Here is a 23,949-nt window from a genome sequence, read left to right on the forward strand (position 1 = left end):
AATTACAGGTACAGAGAGAAGCAAAAAAATCTACTTTTAATTGGAGTGTTGTTTAATTAAAAGCATTTTCAGGGAATGCGTTATTACTCTTTTTGAAAGTTTATTAATAGTGTAACAGACTTTGTAATTTTAAAATTCATGCAATATGATACGAAAAATTTCCATGGAAATTTTATTTTTATTTTTGTAAACGCTAAAGCATTAAATTCGGCTCAATACGCATCATCATTGGCAAATATCAAACAATAGGAAAGTCAGTAAATAATACTTTGGAATTTATAACTTCATAGGCCATTTTCTATGGAAAAACTCATCGATTCAGGTAAAATTATACATATTTCATTTAATCGTACATTACTTGATTTTATGTATTGCTATTAGTTAGGTATTCGAATGGTTTTTAATTGAAAACGAGCGTAATTGCCAATCAATAATTTCATGTTCAATTAATTACCATTCATTATGAAAAATTACAAACAGTGCTTTATTTTGTAATAATAAATAATTATATATTGATTGATATTATTTGTAATTAAGAGTTTGAACCGTTTCAACATATCAATCATCCCAATCATGGGCAAAGAACGGAAAATCAAACGATTTTTTCTCTCTCGTTTTTTTGTATGAACATTTTCTCCGTGTTTATGTTGATTATTGGGATATTGAAAAAATACGCAAGAAACATGTTTGAATCGTGTGCATGATTATAATCAGATGCATTTCACGTAGACGATGTAAAATAACTTTTATATACGCGCGTAGAAAAATGTATTTTATACGTCAACATTATTGTCATCAATAAGCATCGGCCATCATAACCTCACAAAATAGGTGTTTGCTTATAAATTGTTTGTCATCATGTCTGGAGTTGGGAACTATTTATCTGAGCAAAAGAAGACCACAAATAAGGAGTTAGCCTCCGAGTGGACAGAAATTGAGGAGCTCTACAACGAGAAGTAAGTGGATATCCTGTAAATTTCCCATTTCCTGCAGTATTTCACTGTGAAATTTCGCTCTTTTTCTCGTCAGGCTTTGGAATGAGTTGACGATAAAGTTGCAAACCTTTGTGAAGCATCCCTCGTTGCAGAATGAGGAGGCCCTCGTGCAGCTGTACCAGAACTTCTTGTCCACCTTCGAGACAAAGTGAGTGAATTGCTTCCGGAAGCGCTTTCTTTGGTGCTAATACGATAATTTTCAGAATAAACCCGTATGGATTGGTGGAGATTATCTCCATTGTCGTGGGGCACATCTCGGACAAGAAAGAGGCTAACAACTTCCTGGAGAAGGTGAAGGAGAAGGTAAAGATCTGCGATGAGGCCGTGTGGCTGTGCAAAGTGTTGCAGGGCCAAATCCAGCTGGAGCATCTCAACGATCTCGAGGCCACCAAGAAGATAATTGAGGATCTGAAGGAGATCTTGGAGGAGGCCGGGAATGTGACTCCCGTGCACGGGAAGTACTACATGCTGGCCAGCCAGTACTACCGACTCGTGGGACAGCACAGCGACTATTACCGGGCGGGCTTGCAATTCCTCGGCTGTTCGATTGACGAATTTCCGCTGGATGACTGGCCGCAGCAGGCATTCTTCCTCGGCTTGGCCGCTCTCCTGGGTGAGGGGATTTACAACATCGGCGAACTGCTGGCTCATCCCATCCTGCAATCCCTCACTCACACGGAGAATGACTGGCTGATTGATTTGCTGAAGGCATTTAATTCCGGAGACATCAACAAGTGAGTTGCAAAGCTTCCCTTTATCCACTATTAGTGACCAATTCTTTATTGCATTTGCCAGATTCGAGAGCATGAAGCCCAAGTGGTCGAAGATCGCCGACTTGGCGGCCCAGGAAGTGAAGCTGCGCCAGAAAATCTCCCTCTTGTGCCTCATGGAGATGACCTTCAAGCGCCCGGCAAACCAGCGCACTCTCACGTTCGACGAGATCGCCAAGGAGACGAAGCTGCCCCTGAACGAAGTGGAGATCCTGGTGATGAAGGCGTTGGCACAGGGCCTGGTCCGCGGACATATCGACCAAGTGGCCGGCGTGGTGAACATGACGTGGGTGCAGCCGCGCGTGCTGGACAGGGCTCAGGTGGCTGCCATGGCCTCCACCCTCGACACTTGGATGCTCTCAATCACGGAAATGGAGAAGCTTATCGAGAGCCGCGCCAACGAGATCCTCACTAATTGATGCCCTTTTGTACTTCAATCACGCGAATATATTATGTCCTGTGAGAGGAAGAACCGTAAGCATTGAACATCCAATTAATTATCAATACTTCTGCCTCTAATTGCTCGCTCTTGAATCAAATTTGGGTTTACTAGGGATTTAACGGTCGATATTCGATTGTGTTGATTAATTGCAAGAGAGAAAGTAGATGTGAATTTTCAATTACAATGGGGGGATTTTACGCTGAATACCAATTCACGGGAAAGGAAATTGATATGCTCTCAAAATTATTTGTCCAACTTGAGTAAAAAGCGGATCTCGTCATTAAAAAAATTCTTTCTTAGCTGTATTTTTGAGATAAGCGACAGTATCGTCAGTACATTCAATTGAAATGTTAATTGTAAATTGAAATTCTTGTTAGAGTTTCGCATAGGGCTAAATGTTGAGGCAACGCAGTCTGGTTTCCGGCACGCGTGACGTGAACTCAAATGAAATAGGCCTCCGTGTCTCTTCGTGCGAATCCCGCCTGATTCTTTGTGGCGTTCGTCCCATGACGGCGCTCAATTTGATCTGCCGGTGGCTCATGAGCTGCCGCACCACCTCCTCCAGCTCAAACAGGTGGTCGTCGTGCGCATGGGGCAGCTCCTCCCGCATAAAAGTCGCCAGGCGCAGGAGGTATTCGATGTTGTGGCCGCAGGAGCCTCGCGCGTCCACGATGTGGGTGGCGAGAGAAGCCACAGGCTCCTCGCCCACCCACTGATCATTCTCGTCGGAGGCAATGTAGAGCAGCACGGGGAAGGCCTCCCCGCTGTGCGCGGAGTCCCGCGATGCCACGCGGGGGAAGAATTTGGTGTACTCCACAATGTAGCCGCCAAGCTTGCACTCGCGCTGCTTAAGGTAGTCCAACGCTGTTGGCCCTGCAATCTTGTACGCGCATCCCCACGTGATGCCCTCCTTGTTCTCCACGAGAGTGGCCACTCGTCCTGGCTGGAAAGAGCAAAAGAGAGTGGAGAAGTTCAATCGTGGAGCAAAGTCGTAATTAATACCCCAAAAACAACCTCATTAGTCTCATGCACGCGTATTACAGTTTTCAGGGCAAAACGCGATGGTAAATTTCCACAGACTGAATATCGAATTTCCTTCCCATCGACTCAAGAATGGCCGAGAATCACTTTCATTTATCTGTTCTGCAATACTGAGTGTATCGTATTTCGCTTGAAACATAACGTGTTCTGAAAGGAAAACTATACCTTGTCCGTTGTGCCTCTCTGAGTTGTGTTTCCCTGCCAGAAGCGCCTCACATAGCCGCGAATGTAGCCCGTGATGCACTTTGTGAACTCGAAGCCGGGATTCCAGCAAAGCGACCCGTAGCCGAAGACCCACACTGAGGGAATGTCCTCGTCGGGATCATTGTTGTTAATTCCGTAGTCCTCGAAAGGGGACTCGTCCGTTGCGAAGATGTTCTCCACGTTGTCCATGTTCACTCCACTGCAGCAGCTGCTTAAACTAATACTCGATGCACTTTTTTCTCGTCGTCCGAGCTGTGGAAAAGTCCACGAAATCGACTGTTTTGCTGTTTGACTCGTTTCCGCAATTGTGAAAGAGTTGCCAGAAACATTGAGCACTCAGGTGAGATCTAAAACACTAGTGCAGCTCATTAACACTCATTCACTAAAATCTACTATCACAAATGTTTCCTCGTCTCCATAGTTGTTACTTGTATTATGCCATTGGATTTTGCAAACTATTATTCACACTTCTGGGCGCTTCTCGGTCAACTGATGGGAAGATCCGCGAGTCTGATCCAATCTCGTGCCTGTGAAGAGAGAGTCTGTGTGATTAAATGGGCAACAAAGGCGCTGTTTCTCAATTTAATTCTGGCATCGAACTCTGTAAGTGTGAAGAACAACGCAAAAGGCAATGAATGTGGGTGGGAAAATTGTGCGTTGGTCATCACACAATAACAGTGGGCAGACTTTGGCCCTAAGAGAGAGAATTTCTCTGCGACATTCTATCCAAAGCGATTCCGCTTGGAAAGCAGTTAGAAATTTCCGGTTACCTGAAGAAAGATCGTCAGCATGATAAGAAGGTAGCAAAGTGTCTAAAATAAGATGTATATTCTCAAAGCTATCGCTTAAAATCTCAATATCCGGTGAGGGTCATTGATCCGTATTTATTTTTCCGATCTTTTGCATAAGCACTAGGATATTAATTTCCGCTGTTTCTGAACATTTCTTTGGAGTACTTCATTCCACTTCGGATACATTGTGTAGAGAAGTATTTGTGAGACAAAAGAAATTAAAAATAAATGCACTCTAAGTAAAGATAAACCTTGAAAGACCTTGTCGCAATTTCAAGACTGCGCATGAGCAAAACACTAAATAATTTCCTTATCTTTCCATTGTTGATTCCAAATCAATTTGATAGGTATTTTCTGGAGGGAAACAGACATGAATTTGGCAAAACTGGGTCAGTGGATGACTTTTTGATACTATTTTTTCGCAAATCTGAGAAACAGATCCCAAAATGATGCTCTTTGGGAAGGTTGAGCGGCGTAATTCAGTGAAATGTGCCAGGAACGAAGGCGACATATGGAAATTTATTACTTACACAACACTGAATTGACTATTTTTATCCAACACGAATTTTTACATTCAACATTTTGCGACTCACAATCATACAGAATCAGGCTCGCGTGGCGTGAACATCCGCCAAATTTATCTGAGTTGATATAAATACGCGATTTGTGCGTAAAACATGTTTGTTTGGATTCTGTCGATGCGAAAAAGTCCATTGGCCTGTTGATCGGCTGCAGAAAGCGGGTTTAATAATTGTGAGAGGAAAAACATGATATCGCGGGGGACGATAAGAACATTTACGTAGACAAGATGTGGTGTGAAATTGGGTCAACGCCAATTTTAGAGAATTAGGTCAAGGATAAATCGCACTTTCACTGACACAATTCGCGAAGTGCGATGTTTTTTCATCTCTCAGCATGTAAAATATGGGCACTAATTTCATTCTTGTGGACGTAATTTGAGATAATTGAGCGGACGAGGAAACAATTTGTCCCAATCGCCCACACGTCAGAATTCTGCCAAGGGGATTCCGAGAGATAATGATTCGAATCGATTTGCTATTGCATCAGACACTCACATTTAGCAGATTTTTACTTGGAGGATTTTTCTTTCACGATGATTCACTGCAAACCACTTTGTACAAACACTTAATCACAGCAAAAATACATGGAGAAGTTTCACGAGTTCATTTCAGTAACCCAAAGGTCACCAAAAAGTCACAGTATTTACTGGGATTTGGAGTTCCTTTGCTCAATGTACAGCAATAAGTGCACCACTCAATTGATGAGTGATTGAGCGGAGTTGCGAGTGCGAAGAGAAGATTTCTCGCCTGGTAACTATTAACGCAGCTTTAATACTGAACTTCATGTTCGCCGCTCCATGGTCGTATGGCTGTAGCTGGACTTGACAATATATCAGTTTTTTCTGCCTCACTCTGCCACACAATGCGCCTTCACGTTGCTCTTGCAGAGGCACTCGCACAAACACTAAACACGGCACCACAGGCAGAATCCGTTGGCAGAGCTGCAGAATGTCACTCTTTTTGCTGACCACATGCCAATTTCGACTGTAAATCTATATTGGGTGGAAAATTCCATGAGGATCGGCGCATGGCAGGTCCCATCCAGAGGGAGACGCACGGTGCCGAGCGAGACGGCTGACTCAACTTTCTTCAGACCGCGTGTACACGCACACCTTTCGGCGGTTTAGGGGACACAGAGAAAATGATGCAACAACAAGAGCGCCGACAATAAGCCACTTTCCTCCGTTCACCGGTTCGATGAATGAAGTGGCGGAACAGATGATTATAGCGGTATCACGCGTTGTACAACGCGCGTTCTATTCTCAGTTTCTCTGTTCTTGACCGGAAAAAAATCGTGCCTTTCAGCCGGCTCTCGGAAATTGTCAACAAAGAGAAGTGGCGGAAGATTTGCTTTCTTCTGCAGATTCTTTTCACATTTTGGCTGCATTTTTTGAGTATATTTCTGAGAAATAAGTTGTATTCAAAAGAATACCATTGACCTGCAGCGAAGCGTGGTTATTTGATCCTTTGAAATGAGTTTGTTCATTGACCGCTGAATAAATGAAAAGGATCAATAACAACCTTGTAGACGGAAAATATAACATTACAATACAATACATTATTTATTTATAGATTGAGAAAATCAATATTACTCTGTTGAAACTTTCGAGTCATAAATAGTAAATACAGATTAAAAACCGTCTCCGATGGTCCCGAAGTTTGAGAATCTCTGTCTTTTTCTATTTTGCCAGCATTCAGGCGACGTTACGCTTCAAATTCCTCAATCTTTAGCGAACTTTTCGCATTATTTCAGCGTGAAGAAACCTCAAAGGAACATAATTTTAGGACATTTATACGACAATAATAATCAAATCACTTAATTAAACACTCATTATTGCAAATTCAATTCATTTTACGCCTGAATGGACGAGAAAAATGTTGATAAAGTCGAAATGAGCAACGCTTTGTCTCCTCCTTCGGGATTTCCACGACTTGAGTGTGAAATGGGTGGAGCTGGGAAAAGATTTTCCCACTCTACACACAGGCAAATGAAACATCTGCAAGCCGAGAAATCCCAATAAGAGACAGATTTACAAAAAATAGTGTCACATGTGCTTTTGAGGATTCATCGTCGGGGCATCAGTAGTGTTTCTCAGTCACGGGAATTAAAACCTACAGTTGAAAGACTGAATCAGTTAGGCCGAGTAGTGCAATTTTCGATCATTTATAGCAATTACAGATGCAATTTTCTTGGACTGTGGCATGATTTGCTGGGTTTTGTGTAGAGAATTTGTGGAGAATATTGAGTGAAAATTGAAACAATGACAAAGTTTAGTGAAAAGTCATTCTGCAAAGTCTCACCAGACACCTATAAGAGTGGCTATGAGGTGAATCACAAGACATCCTCGCCAGTGGGGGATTTCTATTCGCAATACGGAGTGTCCATGCAAGTTCCGAGCGATGGTCAGAGAGGCAATCGGTTTGAGATTCAAGCGCAAATGCCTTCAGATCAGGATGACAATAGTCTGAGCTCAGAGGAGCACGTCCTGGCGCCTGTGGGATGTTCAGCTGGACAATCTCGTCCATGCCTGGCCTGGGCTTGCAAGGCATGCAAGAAGAAAAGCGTGACAGTGGATAGGAGGAAAGCTGCGACTCTTCGTGAGCGTCGACGTTTGCGAAAAGTGCGTTGAATCGGGATTTTGTGTGGAAGTACTTTTGCTCACAAATACAATGTTCTTCTCCTTTTCCAAAGGTTAATGAGGCATTTGAGCTGCTGAAGCGGCGGACGAGTACAAATCCCAACCAGAGACTTCCGAAAGTGGAAATACTCAGAAATGGTATTGAAAGTTAACTGAAATTTGGAGCAAAACTTTCTAATCTCTCTTTCTCTGTTGGTAGCTATCGAGTACATTGAATCCTTGGAAGACCTTCTGCAAGAAACTCCGGCTATCAGACAAAGTCCTGACAATGTTGATGATATGTCAAATCAAACGACTAGATCTCAGGATTACATGGTGAGTGTAGGCTATATTATATGTTTGCACATCCAGTTATAATTTTACCCACTTTCCGCTCTAATAAATTGCCATTCACCAAAGAGCTCTTCAAACATCTCGTTAGTGTTAGTATATCCAGAAGGATTCGCTCGTTCAAAGTAGAGATCTTATTAATTAGATAGATGGCGACGTGAAAGTGTATATAAATCACTGAAAATAACGAATCTCTTGTTGAAATTGCATTAAAGGCCATGCAGTGACTAAATTCTCGTGGCATTTTACGTGTTGCTCCAAAAATTTAGTGGGTTTCTCATACGAAAACTTGTCATTGACTTATTTCCTCAATTAATTTTTCGCAATATTTATCAATCCGATTGACATAGTGAGCTCTACATTAGAATGTGGAGGATTTCGGTTGGTGTGGCGCTGTTTCTCTGACACAACAATTAATAGTCCCGTCATTTATTATCATTCCGCTAATATATCCCGACACTCGAGAATGCCCTCATCCGATGAGGTGATGAGAATATTTAAGAAATGCCACCGTGGCCAAAATTATTGCCCGCTCCGTGAATTGCGCACAGATCGCCAGAGTGGAAATGTTTCAGAGTGAAAATCAATTTGATGATTTGATACACCATCGCCCACCCACGATCCAACCCTCAGGCTTATTTACATGCCGGCAGAGTCTCGCTATAGAGTCAGTCTAATATTAGTCCAGAGGAACACTCGTCCTCCTTGCCCGCGCTCTCATCAATTCTCTGCGCTGCCTCTTGTTCACGGCGGGTGTCTTCAGCACGTCTCGGTGCAAGGAACACCGGTTGTAATGTTCAGTCGACACTTCGTGACAGCTTGACAGATTGTGAACGCCACAAGAGAAAGCCCGAGACTTGCTAACTCTCCACCTTCTTGCTCCTTTTCCACATTTGGAAACAACAACTTCATTTCCGCGACGTGGAAAATCAACTCCGGTGATCCCGAGTCACTAATACACTTGGCGAACATTCTCATAGATTAACTTACTCCTGGGCTAATTCCCTTTGATCTACCGGAAGCTAATTTGTCGTATTCTGGATAATAAAAAGAAGCTATTCAATAACCCAAAAATATGCGAAATTTGATTAAATTCACGCCTCTTGACACTTTTACTGCCTCCTCTTTTCCACTGAGAAAATAGATTTGATTGAACGACATATTAGCATATCTTCTTTTGTGGAGAAAAAATCCTTTCATCTTATTGACAGACTTATTAATAAGGCAGAAGAAAAAACCATAATTCCTCTCTCAACAGCCGCGGGTAAAATGTGGCTGATGAAAAATGTATCCATTGAATCAGGAGGGAGTGTAAATGTATTTACTACCCAGAGCAATCAAACGCGAAAAAAAGGTTATTGTCTCCATCAAGTGATCATATTCCTGCGCCCATTTGCAATTAATTAACTTTTACGATGCCCCAAAGACTGTCTCGAGCGTGTGTGTCTCCGCCTGGTGATATTTATGAAAATGTAATACAGCGCCTCATAAAATTATTAATTATTTAATTAAATTCGACAGGCACTTAAGATGCATTTGCTTATTTTAAGTGCCTTTTCTTGTACCGAAGCATTTTTTGCCAACCTCTGCGGGGCGCACACATGCTGCACTTCTAGGATTCATCTTCCCGCATTTCTCGGTGTGGTTGAGGGAGCAAAAAAGAGCATGATGTGAACGGTAGTGTCGTGGAAAACTTCAGTGGTACTTTGAGATTACTTTCTTTGATGCAATTAGTGTGAGTTTCTTGTGAACTTCACGTATCATTGTTGGTGGAAAAAAATTTGTTTCATGCATCTGCGAAACATCTGTTAATGTTTTTGCCATGAAGACAGTGACTTGAGACTTGTTTTGACTCTCGCAAACACTCATCATCGTCGGAGAAGTTAATATCGTCTTATCAAACTTTATATCTGCTTTCACTTTTTCCGGAAAGAATTAATATGTGAAGAAGTGACACTACAAATGGCAATTAATTCTCAGATATGTTTCTGACGAGGAGATGTAGATATGCGAGACATTTTACCCAATAAAATGGATCATATAGCTCATGTACCAAATTCCGAAATCATGTTCGAGGCAGCGGATTTCCACTTCCCTCACGAGCCATATCGCAGGGAAATTTGTAATGACAACCCATATAAATCACGATCTGTTTTGACTTGTCGTTTCCTTCCACATCTTCCCAAAAATTTTCACTCCAAATGACTTCTGAATGGCACACAAGTCGAATTTAAATATTCCAAAGTGAAATGTGACTCCCTCAGAAATGCTACACGTGATTTTTCGGGCTACATCAATCGCATAAATTATTGCTATATCCCCGCTCAAATCACCCGTAAAAAATACACGTTGAATTATGAGAAATAAGAAGGTTTTTTTCCTAGTTAAAAGCATCTTTACACTCTTCCTAAATCCTCCATAGATGAGTTGTGCAATTTATATTTATGCCTTCGACTTTAGTTTTACACACAAAAGCATAAACATGACAAAATTTTACGATCACTCGCCAGTGAGGATGAAAATTGTCAACATTCTTGATACCATTAAAATGCCTCACAAAATTTCCTGCTTAAAAAGTGAGGGTCTTTTCTTGGTCACGCCGAAGAAAAATGTAGATTTTCCGAGTCGTGTGATCTGCACATTCCAGCAGAGGAAATATCAATAATATATGAATATTTATGACTACTCTTGTCGTGGGATATAAAGATGACATCAATAAAATTTTAATTTTGCGCACCCGAAAAAGCCAGGGATGAAAGACAGTAGAAGGCGTTTCAATGATAAACTCAAAGTGTTATTTTCACCATATTTATGAAACTATAGAGATAAATAAATAGATAATCCTTTAGAAAATAAAAAGAATCACAGGCGGTGTGGCGACAAAATCCTCCAGAATCTCTGTAAAAATAAACCGGGTGTTTCCAATGAGATATCTCGTCTAATCCTTTCCATGGCTTAAAAATTCATCCCTCCCATATAGCACGGCATTTTCATGATTTATGGGCATTTTCCGCGGTGCAATGAGAGTGGGAAAAAGGAGGAGAACATTCAATGGGATGGAGTGTATCTCAGCGTTTCTCATGCTCCGATAGCCATAAAGTGATTTGTCCTTTTGATTGAATTCTGGCTGAACGCCAAGGAGAATCTTAAATGTTCCTTTGCCGTTTGCTGGCTGGCGAAACGGGGAAGCTGATCCACTCCATAATGGTTACTTTTCTAATTTAATTAGAGAGTCTCTCTGAGCGTCTCTTTCCTCCTCAGCCCAGAGAGTGTTGACTATCAAAAGAAGGTATCCTCTGCTGTATTGCATATTTATAAAATCTCATTTAGCAAATGCATGTTACATTCACTAATTATAAATTTGTTGTTCGCGAGAAGAAGCGAGATGCCCTGTCGTATCCAACGAGCTGGTGAGCTTGTGGTGTTGCCGGGCAGGGAGGTGGGAGGACGACTTGGAGAGTGAACATTATCGTTTCGATGAAAACCAAGAAGCAACACATTTTCAATCCAATTTGGCACACCTTTGATCAATGCACGCTTTCGCGGATGCCGCATAATAACTAATTAACTGGGCAAATTTTCAAAGAAATTTGCAAATTAATTATTAAGAATTTTTCTCCGACTCGCACTCTCACTTTGTTTTTGTCTGGGCAAGCAACTTTACAAATACAGAATCCCAACTCAACCCGAGAGTGTCTACAATTCGACGTGGAATGAGAGACCACTGAAGAGTAGTAAAGAGCAGTAAATTTACGATATCTTTCCAGAAGACAATAAATTTGTTCTAAATCTGTGCTGGTAAAGGAAACCCGCGCGCTCTCGGGAAAATTGGTAACAGTGACATTCCTCTAATTTGTTTTTCATGTATCATCCGCGCGCTTTTCACGTTTCTTTTTCTCCTTCTCCCCGTTCATCTGTGAAGAGGAGTAACTAGAGGATGGCAATTATTTTTATCCAACACATAGTCCTCGTCTTTCTCCCCTTCATTTTCATCACATCAGCTCGATCGATGGCTTCTGTTGTGCCCAGCTAGACAAACTCCTGAATCACGCGCGCCTCTCACTAAATGTCATCCTAAATCTCATCTTAAGTGGCCCATATCAGAGATATTTTTTGAGACAAAACACCCATCGTGAAACCGAAAGTCGCCTGAATGGGTTTCCCATTGGCAGACAAAGGTCTTCCTCTTGGCAATTAATGCCTCCAGCTAGAGTTTATGGAGCATTTCACCATTACTGCAGACGAGAATTTCGCTCATGATGTCTAAATCATAGGCTTATTGCAATTTCTTGACATAAAATTTTCTTCTTGTGTGGCTTTTGCAGTAGCAAATTGCTTGTACAATTTTTCTTATGTCATTTCACGAGGGATTTCAGATCAACTGAATGTGCACATGTGCAAATTTACCACAGAATTAATATTCTCCAGACAATTTGCAGTGGATTTTCATGAAGAGGAACATATTAAAAGAAAAGCACATTTCTGTCCGATAAGAAGACAGAGAAATTTTTCTATACAGCTTCAGGAATACATTCGCCACATGTGCAATGATGCGCTTTTTCTTGAATGAATTCCTAATAAATTAATTTGCCCTTTTTGTCACCGAGATGCATAACTTTCTTGCTGTTAATGATGCGAAGCGCCCTGAGAACATTCTCTAAACATCGTCTGCAAAAAATCTTCTCTGTCTCATCTCAGGCCAAAAGGAGTTTCTCCACAAAGCATAGATCAATTTTGCAACTTGTACCGAGAATTAACACTTAATTACGCTAAGGAGTTCGGTGAATTCGTACTTCTATTTTCACACTGGATGATCTCGGCAATAAATTTGCCAGTGGAAATGCCATCAGGTTCACTGGGAGTTGTGTTCAAATGTCATGAACTCGCGCGATTGGAACATAACGCAGATATTTGAGATTGTTTCATTCCTCTTGGCATGAATTTGGAAAGATCATTAAAATAGTTGCCACGTCTCTAGAGCCGTGAGAAGCACACAATTGAGTAATTTTACAGTATTTCACTTTTCCTCATCTATTTTCAGAACTGTTGTCCTGGCTCATATTTGAAAGAAAGACTGCATCAATTAGCCAAAGACACGGACAGATTTACGCCGATTGCCGGTGAGTTTTATTCTCTGCCAAGAAAGCTTTTAGCGATCGCAGCCTTTACCTGATCTTCTCCCTCTTCCTCCAGGCTACATTACGAATGGCAGTGCCAACGGATCGAGTCTCGAGTGCCTTAATTTAATTGTGCAGAGTATAAATGCCGTACAATCGTCACCAGTCCATCCATCGTCAGCCACTCTGCCCAGCAAATATGACACTGCAGTTCAGTGATTATGACTGTGAGCCTCATTCAAGAGATCACACATCAGCCTCGCGAAAATTCACGCACACCCAGTGTCTTAAAATGAGATTATAGTGATTGTCCTGAACATAGGCATACTTAGAGACATTTGTTTTAAATAAATAACTTAAGAAAAGCGACTCTTTTGCCCATGAGTTAAGAGGATACGCGGTATACAAGAATAGGACAGGAAATGTGACATAAGGATTGGTTTAATGAATATACTCTTGTCGAATTAATGCCCTGAGAGTGTTTAATGGCTAATGACTCGGCTTTCTTATCGGCTCCTTCAGATAAATAAATGTTTTCATCGCCAAAGTGCCACTTAAGACACTCTTCTAATAGCTAATGTACTGCCGGAGGAAGCAACTCACCCCAAAATCTTGTTGAGGGATCATTGTGGTGTCAAATTGCTCTTGAAATTTCAACATCATCTGCCGCTTTCGACACTCCTCAACAGATCTCTTCAAGAGGGTTCTTTTTCCATACACCGCAATGCACTTGAGGGAAAGGGGAGTTCCTTGGCAAACGAAGAGTAATTTATTTATTTACATTTCACTCCCAATCGCCCAATAAATGCACGCCCGATCCTCGCTATATGGCATCATTAGAGAAACACGACCGACGCATGCCTCAGCGACTTTGGCAGGAAATGTGGGCGTTCGTCGCAAGGAGAGAACATTCCAGCTCCGGAGGTGCTCTGAACTGTGTCAATTTGCTGCACAAAACTCCACTAAATGGCCCGTAAAATGACTTGACAGTCGGAAAAAATGGGATTTTCTTTAATCTCCCAAACGTGCTAAACTCTGTTTATTTTCTCAACGATTCTCTTATTCTCGACACACTTTTCATTGTGTCTTAGTGAAAATTACTGAATGAATAGATTTTGCGGGAATTGATAAATTTACTGGTGTCCTCGATGGCACATTTAAAGTCATTTTGACCGGGTTTTTCCGCTTATTGTACATAATCACGACAATTTTGGAGTCTGCTCTCTCAAACCCCACGCAATGTACTTGGGAATCAGTTGACGTGACGAGCACGCGAACTGATCCCTCAGGAATAAATCTGGAGAAGTGTCCAATGGCATAGAAGAGGGGTTGCTTGTATGCTTCATCTGATGTCTTGTTGACAATAACCGCTGATTCCACATGATTGCTGACATAATTCGGTCCTCCGTCTTCATTAAGCAGCAAATTCCAGTCAATCCATCCGTTAACTGAGTGCTGCAAATCTTCAATGTAGGCCAAAATGTATTCCTCAGCGCGATCCCAAGACCCCAATATTGGTCCATGAGTCTGTAGAGGTTTATCCCCAATACAGGACTCAGTGTTGATGATCAGCTTCTCGGGAAATTTATCGCTTGCGCTGTCCAGAACCGCAGCTGGGACGAAACGATCCCAGTACCAGTGAACAGCGAATCCGTCCACATAATCCATCACATTCGGTCTGGATGTCTTCATCTCGTTGAACCACCAGGGAAAGGTGTACCTCTGATCATCGCCGGCAAAGATCTTGACGTCACTATACGGGCTGTTCTTCACAGTGGGTCCCAAGTGGTCAGCCACCCAGGATCCTTGCGCTCCGGCTGTCCATCCCAGACTCATGAAGTGCACAAATAGGAACCCAATAACACCATTCATAGGCTCATTTCCCGTCGTGATGCCCCACAAATCCACTCCATTCCTCGACATTAACTCTATGTAGCGCAAATGGTAATCAGCCCATGTTTGGTAGTACTGCTTCTTGAGAGAACTCGCTCCTGACCACTTGTTGTTGCTCTTCATCCATGGCGGCGGACTCCACGCACTGGCCATGATTTTAATATTACTATTCTGAGAGGCACTTTGCAGTTGCCTTAGTTTATCGATGAAGCGCAAATCTCTGGCATCAAGTTCAGTGAAATTCGTCAACTTTGCATCATTTTGTGGTACTTCATTGTATGCCCATGCTTCGAGATCAAAATCACAACCACCTGGAATTTGAAAAACCTTTAAATAGCCAAGTCAATGGACATCAAATTTACTTACCAATAGGGATTCTCATGAAATTGTATCCAATTCCAGCTGAAGAGTAGTAAGATCTGTAGAGAAAATCCTGCAACTCTTGTGAAATTTGGTCTAAATTGTGCGCTACGGATCCAGTGAATGCGCCTCCAAATCCAACGACTTTCTGATACTTCTTTGATAAATCCACACTGACTGATGCATCATTTTTGGCGAATATTCCAAATAGATTTGACGCCCAATTGTAATTTTGTGCCTTCTCACTCATAAGCAGAACTTGAGGTTCAGGTTTGACTGCATAATCCCGTATATTTACTTCCGAAGACTCTGATGGCCAAGTGAATTTGCTAACATCGAAGCGAAGACCGGCCTGAAAGGCATGATAAGACGGTCAATTTTATCGCAGACAAACATTATGCGTGTTGACTTACTTGACTTGATGATACAATCACCAATTCGGATTCATTGGGATTATCAACGGATTCTTCAAGAAAGTCACAGTTTGTTTTGTTACACACACAAACAAATCCATGTTGATACTCTCGCAGATTGCATGGAATATTCTCAGCTAAAAATAGAGATTCTCTCTTCCGTTAAGACGTGATATGTTTGGCAGTTATTGCGCTCTTACCACTTAATAGGGCGACTCTCACAATGGCCAAATACATCAACGAGAGAAGGTAATTTCGATTGAGTGCCATTTCGGTGGAATTTCACGCTGCTTTACTGGCCGAACGTCCGGCAATCACTAGACACGTTCGAAGGCAGAAGTAGACTGAGCCTTGGCTGAAAATGATAAAAGATTGACTGAAGTGCGTACTTTCACGAATCAAGGCTAAGGTTTTATCAGCAATATTCAGATTGAATGCCCCAAATGCACAAAAATTCCATCGTGTCTCGCGCCAATATCTACAATAAAATCGCCAATTTATTCACCACCACCCCATTTTCCTGCGGTGATGGTCGCAGGATAAAGGCTGTGACTGTAAAAAATATTGAGTGAATAAATCTAATCTAATTTAATCTAATCTATTTGGTTTTGTGAATTTAATTGAGTCAATTTAAGGTATAAATTTAATGAAGTCCCTTTTATCTTGCATGACCCCAATCAAAATATTTTTCTTGTCATGAGAGTACAATGGAAAATGTGTGTTTCAGTGAATCTGAGCGCAATTGAATGGATGGGTCAATAGAGAGGCGTTTCTAGAGAGGAAAGTTCGTCATCAATTAACCACATAAAAGGCAAAACGTTTCCAAATTTTCCAACAGTCAAGTTGTTAACTTGTGGTAAAAATGAAGATATTAGTGCTCTCTTTGGTGATTTTATTAACAAGAAATAAAGTATTAAGTGATAATATTCTCATTTTGAATGAAAGAACCGCTGAAATAACCACAAAGGCCGTCTTGGCTTTCTTCTATGACCAACGAATCATCTCCTATATTCTAACTCAAGAGGAAATGGACTCAATAGCCTATCAACTCTTCAAGACGGCCCTCTACAATACATATCACTTCACCTTTTATGACTTTGATATTAAGGATTTCAATGATGACTACGTGTTGCCAGGCACTCAGAAAGGAATTACACCACATTCCAATATTCACAGCTACGTTTTAAGCTCTGAAGCATTCTTTGGCCGCCAAGAAGTGATCCAGAAACTCTTCTCGTTGAATCCAAATGCAAAATGGGGAATTGCTATTACTAGTTTCATAGATGAAAACGATATTCTGCATTTGTACAGAAAATATTGGAATTTATACAAAATGGCATTTATGTTCACGTACTGGAACACTTATGAGTTTACGTTTCCCGACAATCTGATAACAAATATTACATATGCTTATTCTGATAGATTATTTCTGTACTTATTCAATCCATTTGAGATTGATAAAGATGGCTTGAGAGGCAAAGTGACCAGACTGGATGCATCAGAAATGGAAACCGCCGAGGAATGGGAACAAATTTTTCTCTTTTACGAAAATCTCATGGATGATCTGCACCAATACGAACTGAAGGTTGTTCTTGGAGATGACGATCTGCTTGTAGCCCGAGAATCGGATAATAAATACATATTTCCTGATGGTGAACTTGTGACGACGCTGATGAAGGAAATGAATTTCAAAATTGATAGACTACCACTTGGAGATGCTCATCTCGGTTTCGTGTTGGAAAATGGAACTGCAATAGGAGTGACAGCAGATGTTGAATACAATCTAGTTGATTTTGTAGGAAATTCTCGTCTTATGACTGATTTAGGTAAGATTGAGGCTCACTTCGGGAAAACGCTTTTTTCACGACATTTAATTTCCAGAAACCAACCACACCATCTTCCTGTACCCTTATCTTGAGTCTCAGAGTGTTTTTCTCGCGAAGAAGAGACTTCCAAAGGATAAACGATTGACGGTGATGCCGTGGTTGAACTACAGCTACCCTCTTAATTACTACCACGTGATCATATTTATAATCTCGATACTCTTTCTCGCCATCTCTGAAATCTTCTTCCAATGGAAACTCTACAGGATGAAAATGGATATGGATAAGATATTTATTATTTTCCTGGATACATCGACACTGATTTATAGTTTCTTAGAAGAGCATTCGGACTCACTGAAAAAATGGACAAAGATTTATCAGAGGATTTTTCTTTGTAGCATCATAATGTATTCCATGTTGCTAACTAGTGTGTTCAAAGGGATTGTGGTTAAGGATTTGAATAATGCTTTCGTCTTTGAGGATGCCATGACCGTGCAAGACATTGAGGAATCAAATCAGGGTATAATTTACTTTGATTCAATTCACCAAATCTATCGAAAGTTTATAAATGACGAGGAATTGCTGATAAACAAGCTGAAAAAGCGGCGAGCTAATTGCAGCGGTTGGGGAGACTGCATAAGGAGTATAATTAAGAGGGATCTGGTTATGGTCATAAGAGACACTTATGCGTATGAGACCAGAGCTCAGTATTGGGACAACGACACAGGAACTGATCTCTATCACATTGTTCCAGAGATTCCATTCTCATTTCTTGCCTCATTGACTCTTAATAAAGGATCGCCGTATATCAAGAAACTCAATGAGATGATACTTAAATGCACAGAAGCCGGTATTATTTACCATGGAATGGAATCTGCAAAACACTCTTTGGAATTCAAACATTTGAAGAGATACATAGTGGGACAATTTACACCAGAAGAGCCAGACAGACCTGTAAACCTCAAAAATATCGACAAAGTGCTCCTAATATTCGTTATAATGCTCTCTATAAGCACAATTGTATTTCTATGTGAAGTGATTTTTCACAGAGTGATGAAGAGTTTTCATTGATTTTTTTCTGACGAATCAGACCAGCAATTATGTGAAATGTGAACTTCAAACAACGTACATATTAATTAAAAGTGATTAATGTTCAAGCAAACAAAGAGATATGAAATAAAAATTTCCAAATTGAAACATATAAAGGACATCAAAGTCGTAAATGTTTCATTAGTGCCATTTATCCAGCCAAAATGAATTCAATCGAAGCGTTAGTGATTTTTCTCCTTCTTTCCGTTCAAGTGAGAACTGATAACATTCTAGTTGTCGACGATAAAAGTATCGAAATAACAGTGACAGCTTTGCACGCTTTTTTCTACGATCAAAGAATCGTGTCTCTTCTAATGACCGAAGAAGAATTGGATTCATTCACTAATCAAATCTACAAAAAAGCTTTTTACAAAACACACCACTTCACTTTTTACGATTTCAAATTATCAAACTTCACGATGGAACAGATATTGCCAGGATCGGAAAAGGGAATAACGCCACATTCCAGTACTCATGGCTTCATTGTGTCTTCGGAAATGTTATTTCACCAACAACAAACGATTCAGAATCTCTTTCGGCAAAATCCCAATACAAAATGGGCAGTGGCGATTATGAGAGAATCCATTAACGAAAAAGATATTCTACAATTTTACAGGAAATATTGGAGCCTCTATAAAATGGCTTTCCTATGTACAATAAAGACCATATATCACGTTAAATTTCCTGAAAATCTAATCGTTAATATCAGCTATACAAAGCATGAGAAATCTCTCATGTATCTCTTCAATCCATTTATTATAAATGAAAATGACGGCGAAAGAGGCTCTCTGACTAAGCTGATCATTTCAGATATGAAAACCCGCGATGATTGGGCTAAAATCTTCTACTTTTATCGCAATCTCATGAATGATCTTCACGGGTATACCTTAAAAATAGTTCTGAATGACGATGGACTGCTTATGGGAATTGACTCAGAAGAGGAAAACAAGTACAAATATCCTGACGGTGAATTAGTTATGACGCTAATGAGGAAAATGAATTTCCAAATGGAAAGACATCTTTTTGGCAATGATCATCTCGGTTCTGTTCTAGACAATGGGACAATTACAGGCTCTACAGGAGAACTAGAATACGATTTAGTCGATTTTATTGGGAATTCTCGTCTCATGACCGATATAGGTGAGTTTATAATGATTTTTAATGAGCACTTATAATTTAAAATCGTCTTTTAATTGTTTTAGGAACCAACAACACTATCTATTTATATCCATATCTAGCTGCCGATGCTATATTCATTGTCAAGAAGTCTCTTCCTAAGGACATAAGTCTGACCGTGATGCCATGGGAAAACTACACAGCGTCTCTAAAATACCTTCACATCGCGACATTTACAATCTCTATATGCTTTCTTACAATTACTGAGATATTCTTTCAATGGAAATTCTACAGTACAAAGTTAAGAGCAGATCAAGTATTCGTGATAGTTCTGGATTCAGTGACACTTGTCTACAGCTTCCTGGAGGAATATTCAATATGCTTGCACAGAAAGTGGTCCAGAATTTATCAGCGACTCTTCATTTGCAGCCTAATAATGTATTCAATGCTGTTGACGAGTGTCTTCAAAGGAACCATCGTCAAAGATTTGAGCAACGCTTTGGTGTCCGAAGATCCTATGACAGTCCGTGAAATTTTGCAATCTGATAAAGGTGTGGTTTACTTTAACAGCATCCATACGATTTACAGAAAATTTGCCAATGATCAAGATTTGATGATGACCAAGTTGAGTAAACGTCGAGTGGAGTATCCAGGATGGCCGGAGTTTCTCTGGGGAGTTATAAAGGATGACAGGATTATGCTGATCAGGGATGCTTATGCATATGAAGCCAGGGCAGATTTCTGGGATAATGAAACCGGTCGTGACCTTTACCACATTGTACCGGAGAAAGCAATTTCATTTTTCTCCTCCATCACTGTTAACAAGGGTTCGCCCTATCAGAAAAAGCTTAATGACATGATCTTGAAAAGCACGGAAGCGGGCGTGGTTCAACACGGAATCGAAACTGCGAAGCATTCTTTGGCACTTAAGCACATGAGAAGATATATTGACGGTAATTTCGCTCCCGTGAAACACGATAGGCCTATAAACCTTCGAAATATCGATATGGTTCTCCTCATCTTCGCCATAATGCATCTCATAAGCACTTTTGTATTTCTGTGTGAAGTTATTGTTGGCAAATTAATCAAAATGTGAGACATAATATGAAACGAGAATGAATTGATCAAATAAGCAGTGAAAAAATGTGGGCTAATTATCACTTCCGTGAGAAAAGTAAGGAATTTGATTGCACCTTTGAAGTAATCAAAGTGTTTTGATTGATTGATAAGTCAATACATCCCAAAATAGAGGAGTATAAAGGAAGAAATGACACGAGTTTCTTAACAGTCTCATTCTAATATTTTACCCATTGAGAGAATGAACGTATTTCTTGCGTTGTTGGCAATATTTCTCAGTTTAGGATGTGTAAGAAGTGATATTCCGTATCGCATAGTTGATCCAAAGGCAGTGAAAATATCGACAAAATGTATGCAGGCATTCTTCTACGACCAGAAGATTTTATCCTACATCATGACAGAACAAGAATTCAAGAGTGATGCTCATTGGACTTACAAATCGGATTTGCATAGGACCTATAATTTCACGTTTTACGATTTTAAATTGACAGATGTAACAGACGAATATCGACTTCCGGGCACAGAATTGGGAATAACGCCACATTCGAACATCCATAGTTACTTCATAAGCTCATCAATATTGTACGGACGAAATCAAGAAATTGTCCATAAGCTTTTCAAATCGAATCCCAATTCAAAATGGGCAGTAATAATTATTTTTCCACTTGACGAGAAGCTTATTTTGCAATTCTATAGAAAGTTCTGGGATCTGTTTAAAATGGCTTACATATACAGTGTAGGAAATTTATTTAAAGATGTTTTATCAGACAAACTTTCAAATATTACATATTCCAAGTTTGTAGAGAGCTACATGTATCTCTTTAATCCTTTCGAAATAAACGATGCTGATGGAAAGCGTGGAACATTGACGAAATTAATTATAACAGAAATTGAAAGTGAAAATTATACTAAAATTTCCCATTTTTATCGAGATCTAATGAATGACATGCATCGTTACACTTTAAATGTTGTCCTTGGGGAAGATGCTCTCCTTGTGGAAATGAAGTCTGATCACAAGTTTTCCTTTCCTGATGGCGAAATTTTCACCATGATTATGCAATGGATGAACTGTGACATACAACGACAATCTCTCAGAGATGATGAAGATCGGTTTGGATCAGTTTTGGACAATGGAACAATAACTGGAATTACGAGAGAATTGGAATACAATCAAATTGATATTGTTGGAAATTCACGATTAATGACAGATTTGGGTGAGTTTAAAATACTATGAGATAGTTGTAGCCTAATTAATTTGCATGTGTTTCTTCTCCAGGAACAAATAATACAATTTTCCTGTATCCACATATCTTCGCTAAGACGGTTTTCGTGACAAAGAAGCATATTCCTCGGGACATTCGATTGACGGTGATCGCATGGGAGAATTATAATTATCCTCTAAACTACTTTCACGTTCTTGTATTTATCTTGTCGATTCTCTTCCTTGCCATCACAGAATTCTTTTATCAATTGAAAATCTGCAATACTCCCGTGAATATCGATAACTTTATAGTGATAGTGATTGATTCCGGCATCCTTATGTATAGTTTCTTGGAGGAAGCATCTACTTCTATGAATAAGTGGTCAAAGATCTACCAACGGCTTTTCCTCAGTTGCATTATTATGTACTCAATGCTTCTTACGAATGTCTTTAAGGGCAATATTGTTAAGGAATTGAATAACGCTGTAGTTCCTCAAGATCCAATGTTTGTTAGTAATATTTTAGAGTCAGACAAGGGTGTTATTTACTTCGACACAATTAATAACATATATAGGAAATATGTACATGATGACCAACTCATTATAAATAAGCTCAGCAAACGCAGAGTTCATTGCAAAATATTTGGCAATTGTTATGACGATGTGATTGCAGATGATAGAATAATGATCATTCGTGATAATTATGCGAGAAGTGCCAGAGCAATGTTTTGGAACAATAAGACCGGAGAAGACCTTCTTCACATCGTTCCTGAAGCTCCATTCTCCTTCTTCGCCGCGATTACCGTTAACAAAGGGTCTCCTTACGTGAGAAAGCTCAATGAATTAGTGCTAACATGCACTGAATCTGGCATTGTTCATCGCGGAATTGCAACTGCTGAGCATTCTTTGCGTCTTGATCATTTAAGAAGATTTATTGTTGGTCAATTTGAGGTAGAAAAAGCCAAAAGGCCAATCAATTTGAAAAATGTTGATATGGTTGTATTTGTCTTCTTACTAATGCTTGCCTTTGGCACTATTGTATTTTTATGTGAAATTATCACTTATAGGATGAAGAAGAGTTTGATTTTGAAAGCGGAGGAAGATTATATTGATTAGAAATTTAATATGCAATATTTGTGTTGTTATTTTTAAAGTTATGTCATAAATATAGGTCATATGGAAGTAATGTATCAATTTCATAAATTATAGTTAAACAAGACAAGACAAACACAGAGTCTGATTGATATTTAAACCAACAACGAGGCGTTGAATGCAATTGATTTCCCTGTGATTGTTTTGTATAAAGGGCAACAGGTCACCAAGTTTTCGTCAGTGTCAATTGTATTACATTCCAAGTAACAATGAAGCTCTCAGAAGTGATGTTTGTTCTATTTTTCTCAAGAAGAATACTGGGGAAGAGTCCTGATGTGTTTATTCTGGATGACAGGGCGGCTAAAGTTACATCAAAAGCTTTTCTCGCTTTCTTCTACAACACCAGAATTGTATCCTTTATTATGATGGAAAACGAAGTGGACTCTCTGGCTTATCGTAAATACAAATCTGCTATGTACGATGCTTATCAATTTACATTTTATGACTTTACAATTGGAAATTTAACCGATGACTACCGACTTCCGGGAACAGAGCTTGGAATTACGCCTCATTCAAACACACATAGTTATATTGTGAGCAGTGAATTGATGTTCGGAAATGACGCCTTGGCTCACAAGCTATTCTCTCAAAATCCTAACGCTAATTGGGCCATGGCAATGACCAGGATGATAAACGACCATCAAATTTTAGAGTTTTATCGCAAGTATTGGAACCTCTACAAGATGGCATCCATATTTACTCTCGATTCTGAACTTGAACTTGAATTTCCCGACAATCTGATAAATAACATTACTTTCTCCAAGTTCATCAAATGCCAAATGTACCTCTTCCATCCTTTTGAGTTTAATACGGAAGATGGCAAGAGGGGAACTGTGACACCCATTGACTCGACTCAAATGAAGAACAGAGAAGATTGGGCTCAAATCTACAAATTCTACCGGAACATCACGGACGA

At 40.0% G+C, this 23,949-nt stretch overlaps 4 protein-coding genes across 4 annotated transcripts; 2 read left to right on the forward strand and 2 right to left on the reverse strand.

Moving 5' to 3' along the window:
• The first annotated feature begins 795 nt into the window (after window positions 1–795).
• On the forward strand, window positions 796–2,437 carry LOC132263467 (26S proteasome non-ATPase regulatory subunit 13). The gene is made up of 4 exons (XM_059763251.1): window positions 796–956; window positions 1,030–1,143; window positions 1,199–1,729; window positions 1,791–2,437. Exons 1-4 carry the CDS (start codon window positions 859–861, stop codon window positions 2,182–2,184), a joined length of 1,137 nt encoding a protein of 378 aa, XP_059619234.1. The 5' UTR covers window positions 796–858; the 3' UTR covers window positions 2,185–2,437.
• A 39-nt stretch (window positions 2,438–2,476) lies between these two features.
• On the reverse strand, window positions 2,477–5,917 carry LOC132263477 (glutathione-specific gamma-glutamylcyclotransferase 1). The gene is made up of 3 exons (XM_059763262.1): window positions 5,320–5,917; window positions 3,414–3,979; window positions 2,477–3,150 (listed from the first exon to the last, which is right to left on the reverse strand). Exons 2-3 carry the CDS (start codon window positions 3,639–3,641, stop codon window positions 2,599–2,601), a joined length of 780 nt encoding a protein of 259 aa, XP_059619245.1. The 5' UTR covers window positions 3,642–3,979; window positions 5,320–5,917; the 3' UTR covers window positions 2,477–2,598.
• A 961-nt stretch (window positions 5,918–6,878) lies between these two features.
• Window positions 6,879–13,340, forward strand: LOC132264665 (myogenic-determination protein). The gene is made up of 5 exons (XM_059764940.1): window positions 6,879–7,445; window positions 7,517–7,601; window positions 7,663–7,778; window positions 12,835–12,913; window positions 12,987–13,340. The coding sequence occupies exons 1-5, from the start codon at window positions 7,086–7,088 to the stop codon at window positions 13,127–13,129; spliced, it is 783 nt and encodes a 260-aa protein (XP_059620923.1). The 5' UTR covers window positions 6,879–7,085; the 3' UTR covers window positions 13,130–13,340.
• Window positions 13,341–13,906: 566 nt separating this feature from the next.
• On the reverse strand, window positions 13,907–15,907 carry LOC132264393 (lysosomal acid glucosylceramidase). The gene is made up of 4 exons (XM_059764594.1): window positions 15,777–15,907; window positions 15,577–15,713; window positions 15,170–15,515; window positions 13,907–15,114 (listed from the first exon to the last, which is right to left on the reverse strand). The coding sequence occupies exons 1-4, from the start codon at window positions 15,844–15,846 to the stop codon at window positions 13,988–13,990; spliced, it is 1,680 nt and encodes a 559-aa protein (XP_059620577.1). The 5' UTR covers window positions 15,847–15,907; the 3' UTR covers window positions 13,907–13,987.
• Window positions 15,908–23,949: the final 8,042 nt, after the last annotated feature.

This window comes from Phlebotomus argentipes, unplaced genomic scaffold (assembly GCF_947086385.1).
Source record: "Phlebotomus argentipes unplaced genomic scaffold, Phlebotomus argentipes genome assembly contig_2, whole genome shotgun sequence".
Classification (NCBI taxonomy): domain Eukaryota; kingdom Metazoa; phylum Arthropoda; class Insecta; order Diptera; family Psychodidae; genus Phlebotomus; species Phlebotomus argentipes.

Bases quoted from the DNA above. Each gene is read 5' to 3' on its own strand.
- LOC132263467 (XM_059763251.1), top strand. From the start codon at position 859: ATGTCTGGAGTTGGGAACTATTTATCTGAGCAAAAGAAGACCACAAAT. The intron at 957-1,029 runs GTAAGTGGATAT...TTTTCTCGTCAG, and splicing joins GAGGAGCTCTACAACGAGAA to GCTTTGGAATGAGTTGACGA. The intron at 1,144-1,198 runs GTGAGTGAATTG...GATAATTTTCAG, and splicing joins TTGTCCACCTTCGAGACAAA to AATAAACCCGTATGGATTGG.
- LOC132264665 (XM_059764940.1), top strand. From the start codon at position 7,086: ATGACAAAGTTTAGTGAAAAGTCATTCTGCAAAGTCTCACCAGACACC. The intron at 7,779-12,834 runs GTGAGTGTAGGC...ATCTATTTTCAG, and splicing joins CTAGATCTCAGGATTACATG to AACTGTTGTCCTGGCTCATA. The intron at 12,914-12,986 runs GTGAGTTTTATT...CTCTTCCTCCAG, and splicing joins CAGATTTACGCCGATTGCCG to GCTACATTACGAATGGCAGT.
- LOC132263477 (XM_059763262.1), bottom strand. From the start codon at position 3,641: ATGGACAACGTGGAGAACATCTTCGCAACGGACGAGTCCCCTTTCGAG. The intron at 3,151-3,413 runs GTATAGTTTTCC...TGCTCTTTCCAG, and splicing joins AGAGAGGCACAACGGACAAG to CCAGGACGAGTGGCCACTCT.
- LOC132264393 (XM_059764594.1), bottom strand. From the start codon at position 15,846: ATGGCACTCAATCGAAATTACCTTCTCTCGTTGATGTATTTGGCCATT. The intron at 15,714-15,776 runs GTAAGAGCGCAA...CTCTATTTTTAG, and splicing joins GAGAGTCGCCCTATTAAGTG to CTGAGAATATTCCATGCAAT. The intron at 15,115-15,169 runs GTAAGTAAATTT...TTCAAATTCCAG, and splicing joins TTTCATGAGAATCCCTATTG to GTGGTTGTGATTTTGATCTC.